This window comes from Clytia hemisphaerica, unplaced genomic scaffold (assembly GCF_902728285.1).
Source record: "Clytia hemisphaerica strain Z4C2 unplaced genomic scaffold, Clytia hemisphaerica genome assembly, whole genome shotgun sequence".
NCBI classification, from domain to species: Eukaryota; Metazoa; Cnidaria; class Hydrozoa; order Leptothecata; family Clytiidae; genus Clytia; species Clytia hemisphaerica.
The window spans coordinates 77,114-88,244 of NW_027104404.1; the positions used below are offsets into that span (position 1 = coordinate 77,114).

The window sequence follows — 11,131 nt, forward strand, 5'->3', positions numbered from 1 at the left end:
CCAATGTTGTTGGTGAATACAATGATAGAATGAATGATGCTGGTCTGCAATGATGGAATCGATGTTGCTGGTGAATGCAATAATGGTGTTACTGGTGAATGCAATGATGGAATCAATGGTGCTGGTGAATGTAATGATGGAATCAATGGTGCAGGTGAATGCAATGGTGGAATCAATAGTGCAGGTGACTGAAATGATGGTGTTACTGGTGAATGCAATGATGGAATCAATGGTGCTGGTGAATGCAATGGTGGAATCAATAGTGCAGGTGACTGAAATGATGGAATCGATGTTGCTGGTGAATGCAATGATGGTGTTACTGGTGAATGCAATGATGGAATCAATGGTGCTGGTGAATGCAATGGTGGAATCAATAGTGCAGGTGACTGAGATGATGGAATCGATGTTACTGGTGAATGCAATGCATTTAAGAATCCACAATACATACCCACTACAGAAAAGTTAAGGTCAAACTAAGTTTGTAAAAAGAGGTTCCAACTGAGCCAACTAGCATCTCAAACTCCAACAAATTCAACACATTTTGACTTTTCCAAACAAAAAAAAAACAAAAAAAAAACGTTCGAATCACTTTCAAAGCGCATTCGTTCGATACATTGCGTGCAATGCAATGTATTCTTCTTTTTTACAACGAGCGTGGGAGGAGGAGGGGGATACAAGATATATTCGGTCTCCACGTGACGTCTTTTAGCCAATGAAATTGCAAGAAACTTGTTCATTGTTTGTTTTCTCATACTCAAAGTGATGTAAAAATAAAACATTCTCTCGCAACTTCCTCTTTACAAGGGTGTAATATATAGACACAAAAAATAAAAGAGAAATATTTCACTTACACGCCAACTCTATTATTTAAAATAAAAGACTATTTACTTTATGAGACTAAAGTTGTGTAACCATTCAAATCACGTTTTAGCTCATTTTATTGTATGCGAAAAAAACATTACATAACTTTCAGTTATGAAAGGAAATCCACGTGTTTCTTCTTTTACGAGAAAGATCTATCAACAAAATACAAAAAAAAAGGAAAAAAAAGACACAAAAGTTTATTTGCTCTCTCAACCGTAGAGAACATCCAAATCAAGTCCTGATGTAATTTGACAAAGAGACGCCTTTTTTACAAAAAAATATTGATATACTTTTGTATATAAGTGTGTTTGTATATGAGCTTTATTAAGCCAAATATTCTTATTGTACCGAATGAGATGCCTTTAGTAAAACTAGATTAAAATTGTCATTAAGCAAACACCCCGAGAACACTGGGAAGGCCAGTTTTAGAGGTACAATGTTCTCATTATTCTATTTTCCTTATATTGACAAAATGACTTATTTTATTAGTTTGATATTGATGATATAAACGGATAGAAAGTGAAACCCTATTTAACTTTCAATAGCTTTAAAACACGTGGCTTTTATATTTTTACCCTTCAGTCCTCAGGGCCATTGTATTAACTAGCACCATTAATTGTATCATTGCATTCACCAGTAACGTTGATGCCATCATTGCATTCACCAGCACCATTTATTCCACCATTGCATTCACCAGTAACACCATCATTGCATTCACCAGCAACATCGATTCCATCATTTCAGTCACCTGCACCATTGATTCCAACATTGAATTCACCAGCACCATTGATTCCAGCATTACATTCACCAGCACCATTGATTCCATCATTACATTCACCAGTAACACCATCATTGCATTCACCAGTAACATCGATTCCATCATTTCAGTTACCTGCACTATTGATTCCACCATTGCACTCACCAGCACCATTGATTCCATCATTGCATTCACCAGTAACACCATCATTGCATTCACCAGCAACATCGATTCCATCATTTAAGTCACCTGCACCATTGATTCCAACATTGAATTCACCAGCACCATTGATTCCAGCATTACATTCACCAGCACCAGTAACACCATCATTGCATTCACCAGTAACATCGATTCCATCATTTCAGTCACCTGCACCATTGATTCCAGCATTACATTCACCAGCACCATTGATTCCATCATTACATTCACCAGTAACACCATCATTGCATTCACCAGCAACATCGATTCCATCATTTCAGTCACCTGCACTATTGATTCCACCATTGCATTCACCAGCACCATTGATTCCATCATTGCATTCACCAGCAACATCGATTCCATCATTGCATTGACTAGCATCATTCATTCTATCATTGTATTCACCAACAACATTGGTTAAGTCAATTTTCAAATTTCCGACCCCTCAGAGCCACCATTTTCAAACTGTTACCCTGTTACCCTAGTGTTACCCCTGTTACCCATGTGTTACCCATGTGTTACCCCCTGTTACCCTAGTGTTACCCCCTGTTACCATGTGTTACCCTGTGTTACCACTTTTAGTAACAACGGGTATATAAAGTTAGCTAACTCCTGAGTTCTTTGTCAAATTTTTTCTGATTTTGATTCAATTTGTTTTACATGATTAGGGGACGTGATTTTCGGAAAGACTTCCTTGAACTTTCATCATTAAAAGCAATTTTCCCAAACATACCAACATTGGCCCTTACAGCAACCATTTCATCTCAAGATGTTGGTAAAATGAAGAAAGATTTGGCCGTAACTAATCCAAAAATTGTTAGGGTTTCTCCAAATCGGCAAAATTTGTATATTGGTAAAGCTATGAGACTTCCAGATTCAGAAGGCTTTAAAGGTTATGATTTAATTTTGACACCCATTGCAATAGAGCTGAACAGCCTCCGTAAGAACTTTCCCATGACAATAATTTACATGAATCTGAAATACCTTGGCTATGCTTATCGTTGTTTGAGCGATTGATTTCAAAACATTTACGTTTCTGATGTTCCAAAACCCACCACATGCCTCTTTACTGAATTTCATTCCTCAATACACAACAACTCCATAATGAAACCTCTCTGAGATAAAAGACAACACCTCAAATATTCGGGTAATTTTTGCAACAACAGCACTTGGAATGGGTGTTGATGCCAATTCCATCAGGCAGATCATTCATATTCGTCCCCCAACAACCATGGAATCTTTTATTCAAGAAATTGGCAGAGCTGGTAGAGACACAAAGGAAGCATCAACTCTACTCTACTACAATAATTCTGATTTGGCTTCCCCAGTTATTGCAAAAGAAGTAAAATCTTATTGTCAAAGTTCAGGCTGTTTGAGGATGTTTATCCTCAAATATTTTGGTTTTAATGAAGACTCGCAAATTCGGTGTTGTTCGAACTTAGTCTGGAGATCCATACTCTCTATTCTAACTTACACCACATAAGCAAAAGTCCCATCAGAAGCTACTCATTGAGAGTATGGTATTTTTGACCCAGTTTGAATTTGTTTACATTTGCTTTGAATTTCGTGCCAAAAAAGCCGTTGATAAGGTTGGCCAATCAGGTTCGCGCACTTCCAATCAAAACAATAATATCACGTGATTTCAACAATTGTTTGACAGCCAATAGAATTCTGCGACCAGATTTGGCATCTACAAAAATACCCGGCTACTCTGTTATTTCTATGTTTTTATTCGTTTTAACTAAATTCTATACTTCGAAATCACACGAACAGAGTAGACGGGTCTCCCAGCTAGTTCGAACTGTGATATGAATGGGTTAAAGACTGCAATAGCTGAAGTAACTTTACATTCAAATGAAATTCAACAAAAGCTTCGTTCCTTTTCCTCAGAAAATTTGTCAATGTTTCACGATTCATTGAAACTTTTATTAGAAGAATGGAACAATATGCCTAATGCATTTGACTTTCAATTTGATTTCTCACTTGTAGATACCATTTTGGGTAAAGTTGAACACATTAAAGATACCTCAGACCTGTTTGAAAACTTCAATGTTTGGGATGAGCAGCTTTGTGTCAAGATTTTTGATTTGATTTTGCTGTTTTCAGAGTAATTTGCAATGAATTTTTCCAATCTTTTTTTTTTTTGAACTTTTTTTGTCCTTTTGAGAGTTTTTGATTTGATTAGGTCAATAAAAACTATTAATTTCTCTAATAATATCTTAGGTTTTAGGCTTAGTGTTCATTCCCAGAATTATAAACCAATTTCTAGTCTCCTGTCAAAATCAACACATGCAATTTGCACATTAGTTTAGGCTTTCTTAAATAGTTTCCTATCATATCAGCTTTATTATTTCATTTAGTCTCCTGTGCAAGGTTCATACAGGAATAGGAGTATCAACTTTATTATTTCATTTAGTCTCCTGTGCAAGGTTCACACAGGAATAGGAGTATGAGCTTTATTATTTCATTTAGTCTCCTGTGCAAGGTTCACATAGGAATAGGAGTATGAGCTTTATTATTTCATTTAGTCTCCTGTGCAAGGTTCACACAGGCTTAGTTTCTATTGTCCTTCACACTTGGCAATCTTCAAGATTACAGGTGTGATTGCAAGAGAAATCTTTAAAGGGATTATACAGTGTTATATACACCCGACTCGTCTGAAACTGATGTCAGCAAAATTTTAATAAAAGATTCCTTTCAAATTTGTAAATAAAAGGAAGAAAAAAATCTTGCTCCACATTTTTCTTTATTCATTACAAAAGATTCTATTTATTTCAATCTGCTGAATCAACATACATTATGACTATGTAAAAGGTCAATGGCTTTAAGCTATAATGTGAAATTTCCTAATACAATTTGTCATAGTATATATAAAAATGTATAATTGTAACATTTATAAAGTAATATTTGGCTACAAATTTTTCTAGTCAGGGTTTTAGAAATAATTATTTAAAATATAAATTCTGAAAATTATCCCCTTCTTTTGCAAAGATTTCAGGAAACTTTGAAAGTTAACTGAAATAGAAACTAATAGAAAGGTTCTCTTTTCATAAATAATATTGCACTTCTTTTAAATTCAAAAATTATATTCTAGTTAATATACGCATCAATCTATAATATATAAACTTCCACGGCATATAACCGCAAACACCATCCCATGGAGTCAAAAAGATCAACAGCTATACTAAATCAAAATAAAATGATTTAAAAATATTCAACTCAACCTGACTTTCTTTAACAATGTCCATATTGCAGAAATTGTATGGAACAATATCTACTGGACCATAACAACATAACAATAACAAATTAAAAAGTAAAAATTGTAAACAATGATTTTATCAAAAAATCTTGCAAATTAGATAATTTTGATCCAACAATCCAAATACATAATTTTTTCTCTCAATAAATTGTAAGCTAGAACACTTTTTTTTTTAAACAAGGATATAAAAGATGTCATCTAAAAAACAGCAAGAAGTAAAAAAGAGTACAAAAGTTTACATATACAAAAAATATTTCGATTATTGAAACGTTTGAGCAGGGGCTACATCAGTTACCAATTTTTTCAACCATTTGTGAAAATCAGGAACATTTAAATAACGTAATGGAGAACGCTTGATATTCTCGAAACATTTGAAAGCACGGTTCTGTTCATAGCTAAACGGGTTAATTATTTGGATATCTTTAATCATTTCTATCTCATCTTCAAGTGTGTGACTATGGGTGTGCTGAACTGATCTTGGTGTCATATCAGTTTTCTCATCAAAATTTTGGATTATAGCCTTGATGCCATTAGTAGCTCTGGACATTTTTGATATTGACTCAACTGTTTTATTTGCACCCATTCTCTTAGCTATGTCTTTCAAAAGTCTGTTAGATATCTCCTGGGCCATATCATCTTCCATGTTTCTTCGTTTACCTCCACGCCAATTAGAAAAATACCCCCATTTAAATTCTTGAGATAGCCTTGGGGTTAAAAGACACTCTGTATACACCAAGGCATAAAACATCTCTTGGGCATATTTGCTGTAGGAATCTGTAGACTTGAAAACAGATAACAAAATCTTCTGATGAATCAGATTTCTGTCACCGTCACCCTCATTGCATGCATCTTTCATGTTGAGAAGGAGAACGGTGAGATAGATCGTCATCATACCATAATTTCTAGTATGATCATCTTCATTGTAAAAATTCCTTTGCAAAACAAATTCACCACAGAAACTTTCCATTACTTTTTCAAAGTAAGACTTCTTGACCTTATTTGAATCGTGTATTTCTTCTGGGAAGGGATGGAATTTAGGATATTCGTTTACATCACTCATACCAAAAAAATGGAAGGCTGCATTTATAATGTATGCTTTACCCATGCTGATGAAGAGCTCTTCACTTCCTTCAAAACTATCAAGGACTTTAGCTGGCGTGGCATTCTTTCTGTTAAGCTTTTCTCTAAAGAATTTCAAAGTTCCTTTCTGATCAACAGACTCTGCTTTATGCAAAATACGATAGCAATACTGTAGCAATGAAGCTCGTGTATGAAACATGGCTGGCTTGAATGGAGAACAATGCTCGAAACGGTCTGACGGAGTGTGGCCAGCTAAAGTAACAACAGATAAAGCTAAATTATTAATCTTTCCATTCTAAAAAGATTAGTACTAGAGACATAATACTCGAAAGACTGAATTCTCTTGTCTTAAAGTTGGGTACCACTTTTAAATACTTATAGACACTACTGCTTGTTCAGAAATACAAAAACATTGAATAAATAAAGTTTCTTACCTGCCAGCAAGTCTTTTGCTCCAGCAAATCTGACTCTGGTCATCTGATCACCACCAAACATCACTTTCATTTCCTTCATAGGGTCATCGTTTGAAAAGATTGTATGGCCAAAGGTCTGTCCAGTGTTGGCTGAAGAATCTTGAATGTTAGGCACATGAGGGTCTTGGGATGGCATTTCCTCAAGGAGACCCGCTTTATTATAGATTTCAGCAATCCAACCTTCATATGTTCGAAGAATCTAAGAAAAAATAAACAGTTTTTCAGTGACCTCTACTTTTCCATGATTTTGAAGGAAAATTACTTGATTTTAAAAATTCTCGTTTGAATTAGCTCAGAAAAATAAATTACTTCCTTGAAATACGACTTCTCAAATTTTTCCTATCTTAAAAATTAAAAGATTTTCAGGTATGCTCTGGTGCTCTATATTCAAAGAAATAATGGGATGAATAGAAGTAGAAAAAGTGATAATCTCATGAAATCAATTTAACCTTTACACAGTCTTGATACTTTTTCTCGTCGGCATCAATGATTGGTAGACTGGCAATGAAAGACTTTTTGGACATTTCTTCCGAGTAGGCGTGTTCGATATGGTCTGGGATAAGATCTTTGAATATGCTAAACCTTGGAAAGAATTCAACAAGGATACGGGCAACGATAATCTTTGATGCGTTGAAGTAGGATTTCAGTTCATTGATATTCAAAGAAAAAATATTCAAAGGTAGTTGATTGATGTCCCTAAGTGGTACGTCAGTTGGGAGATCACTGAAATCGATTCGGTTTAAAATCATGTTTGAGGCAAAAAGGTGCAAGTCCTCATTCTGTTTGGCTTTTGCCATGTGATGGGCCAAGATCTTTATGTCCCAATTGTCACCTGTGCCCCTGAAGGTGTGATTTTCTCTCACTAATTCTACAATTTTATCACAAAAGTGACCACCGATCAACTTTATTAAATTTGGTTTTCTTGTATGTGAAAGACAAATTCCCAGGTGATTCATTCTGGTCTGAAACTGAATCAATTTAAAAATAATTGAGATATGGAAAGTGTACACAAGGAAGAAATGAACAAAAGTCACTTATGACTCTTTCTTTTCCTTCCTTGAAAATTGATTTATGCAGACTTTCAATAAGTGATTGGAAAAAACAATATATTTTTGTAGTTCCCAACACTTATAACTGTATATGTCCAATACCTGTTAGTTTCTCAGCACCCTCATAGCTGCAACATCTACCATATTATTATAATAGATTGTCCTGGCAAAGTCACTGGGTAGCTGATACTTGCGGGTTGCGCCACGGGGAGGCCAGTCTTGGAAAGCAATCCATGTATTTTACTCGCTAGTACAATTAAAGAAGACTTAAGACTCAAAAAATATCTCTTTGAAAAAATAAAAGACTAGAGATCATACTAACCTCTTTTGTACAACCACCTTCAACCATCAAAACAGTAGTGACGCGTTGAAACAAACTTAATTCATGCCATCGCTCGTTCATCAAAATGCAATAGATGGTGACAAATTTGATGCAAAGAGATTTTTTAATGGTATCACTATGACTTGATTGGTTGCCAGTTGCAATAGCGTACAATATTTCTACAAAAGTGGGTAGATGAGTGACCATCTCTTTCCAAATGGCATCATTGTCAAAATCTTCCAGAGCTTGAAACGAATGATCATGTAAAATAGAGCCGCCTTTGCGCTTACACAATGCTTTTGTGGATACAATCATTTTTTCAAGTATGAGGTTGTTGGTGGATGGAAATTCACTGAAGTCTAGAGTCTTTTTGATTTTTCTGTTGATGGCTGTATGTTTTTTTTTAAATATTGGTGTTTCTGCAGTTGGTGACTCTGAGGCCATTCTCTTTGTACTGATTATCGAAATGTTTGTGTGGCTGCTACAATATATTTCAAAGTGAGCTTTTGATTGGTGACGAAATGTTATACTTTTTTCTAAAAAATTTGTACAAACACGACAAATACCAGGCGAATTATGATTGCTTTCTATTCTTATGTCCAATATGGATTGTATGTCATTAATGATGTTTTTTTTTTTCCACAAGATGTAAAAAGACGATTAATGTGTTTAGTCGTTGTTTGATTAGGGCAAAGACAACATTCAACTCGGTTGTAATTTTTTTCTTTTGGTACATTTTCGTCGGCTGAAAAGCAAAAAGATTTGGTTTAGCTAAATATATAGATAGGAATTTTTTCATCATTAAAAAATAATTTTTCACAGAATAAACATGTTAAAATATACCTTTAGAAAAAGTTACTTTGAAAAAATGGCTTGGAAAAGTTCTACATGACTTCAAAAATTCTACCTAATATTTTACATTTTCTTTTTTCAGCAGTTTGCTGTTCATTCATCATGCCCTTGCTAGCCGTGGATAGCTCTACATACAAAGATTATGTAGGTATATACAGGAAAAACCCATGACACAGGATAGGGTAGGTAGGGTCAGCACCTTAGCTTTCATTTGCTTTTGCTAGGTAAATTTATTCCTGGGCCTGATGTTTCTTAAATATCGAAATACATTGAAATATAGATATATAGATAGCTATAGATTTCATAATAAATTGCTTTTACCTTCTGACATGATGTCTTCGAGCTCCAGTCATATAACTTTAATGATGTAATGTGGTTAATTGCATACTCGATATTCTTATTTCATACCAGAGTGACTACAAAACTTTCACATATACTGTATTTATCGATCAATTTCACTTTCAGACTTTGTTTGTAATTTTTAATTTTTTTGACCTTTTGATTAGTTTCGCCGGCGACTACTTGGTAACAGGCAAATAATGTAAACAAATAATTGCGCCGTCAGCGAAACCGCTCGCCCAATGGTAATGGGCCCGATGACGTAACGTTTGACCAGACAATGCCAGGGAATTATCTAGCGCCATATAGTTAAAGCATAAAAAAGCTGATGATGCGCAGGGAACGAGGTTGACTTCAGGGATGATTTAATTTCATCTGAATTCGGACTGTTTTGTTGTCTGACTAGAAAGTATCGGACTAGTGTCATGTCAGAGATAAGCTTTTTTGCAGAGTGGTCGGCAGCGTAAAGATAGAGGGGCAACGAATGAAATCTATTACACGCTTTTTTTATAAGAATACACTTTAAAAGAATGTCCATGATAAAAATGACCAAAAAATTAAGAATAATGCTAAGAATATTACCATCGTGGAATTTTGCTACTCGAGCTAAGAATGCCAATTTTAGAGCATTTTCAATTATAAATTGTTAATCACCCCCAGGTAAGGCTTCACAAAAATGCCTTTTTATGCGTGAGACGTATGTACTAAATGTTAAATCTATTCTGAATTATGATCCATACCTAAGAATGCTGTAAGAATATTTTAGGATGATTTTCCCAAAAAAAGTTAAGAATACCCATGATGAAATGGATTTACAGAGGCCCCCCAGTGGTTGGCGTGATGGCGTGATCAAGGGTTTTTTACGGCGTGATGGCGTGAAAATTCAAAAAAATTGGCGTGATGGCGTGAAATTTACCCTTCAGCGTGATCGTGAAAACTGATGTCATAGCGTGATACTAAACCGTTTCGTAATAGACTTTTGCTGTAATACAATTCAAGGTCATTTTAGACAACCTATTTTTGAAAATTTTGGTTGGGGCCTCCTTAGATCCTTAATTGCTTAGCCTTTTCATCTTTAACTTATTGTCGGTCGCTTTAAGATTTTTTAAACGGTATGACATTTTAACATAAAAACAACTCACTTCAAGTTGTGTCATTCCATTTGAAAAGAAGTGATACTTCAAAAAACCAAAGAGGCCGCCGCGGTGACAATCTGGTTTGTGGTGCATATCATTAGTCCGACACTTTCTAGTCCGACAATAAAAAAAGTCCGAATTTTAACAAAATTTATATCTTCCGGAAACACCTATTTCAGATATCTTCCGGAAACACCTATTTCAGATGTCTTAACTATATAGAAAGATCAAACAATAATGAAAAATAAAATACAATAGTTTCTTTATTGGAGTGTTTTTGTCTTCTTTGAATTTTCTAAAGGTTAAATGCCTTTGAACATACAAACAAAACTTGAAGCTTGAAGTCATAATTGATCAAAGAGACCGACTGCTACAATTTCTCCTTTTATATCTTTCGTGCATTCTAATATTATTATCGGACAAATAAAGTTTCAGAAAAGACATATGAATTTGAAAAACCAGTTGCGTCCGATGTCGGAGTTATTTATTGTCGGACTATAATGTGTCGGACAAAAGGAGACCTACCGTGACAATCACTCTCTGTTTCAGAGCAAATAAAGATTACCATTGTAATTAGCTTGTTTTAGCTAATCTAGAGGGGCTAAGTTCAAAGATTTGCTGGCCCGTCGGCGCCAACACTTTATTAAAAAGCGAGGCGAGGACCCTCGCCTACAGGGTTATAGCATATTCGGGGGGCACTCATATGATCTGGCCTACGTCATGTGCCGCGCTAAAGGGTAGGTTTTTTTAGCATCTCAAAATGCACTGTAAGGGTGTGTTTCTGTTGTTAAATTTTACAAAA

At 35.0% G+C, this 11,131-nt stretch overlaps 1 protein-coding gene across 1 annotated transcript; it reads right to left on the reverse strand.

Moving 5' to 3' along the window:
- Positions 1-5,111: 5,111 nt before the first annotated feature.
- LOC136819970 (uncharacterized) lies at positions 5,112-8,637 on the reverse strand. Its single transcript, XM_067076202.1, has 4 exons — positions 8,003-8,637; positions 7,081-7,599; positions 6,597-6,830; positions 5,112-6,453 (listed from the first exon to the last, which is right to left on the reverse strand). The coding sequence occupies exons 1-4, from the start codon at positions 8,444-8,446 to the stop codon at positions 5,338-5,340; spliced, it is 2,313 nt and encodes a 770-aa protein (XP_066932303.1). The 5' UTR covers positions 8,447-8,637; the 3' UTR covers positions 5,112-5,337.
- Positions 8,638-11,131: the final 2,494 nt, after the last annotated feature.

What these genes read in the sequence shown, in the direction of transcription:
- LOC136819970 (XM_067076202.1), bottom strand. Translation starts at nt 8,446, where the DNA reads ATGGCCTCAGAGTCACCAACTGCAGAAACACCAATATTTAAAAAAAAA. An exon ending in AAGGTGGTTGTACAAAAGAG is followed by an intron (nt 7,600 to 8,002) that starts GTTAGTATGATC and finishes AAATTGATTCAG; the next exon opens with TTTCAGACCAGAATGAATCA. An exon ending in AGTATCAAGACTGTGTAAAG is followed by an intron (nt 6,831 to 7,080) that starts GTTAAATTGATT and finishes ATTTTTTCTTAG; the next exon opens with ATTCTTCGAACATATGAAGG.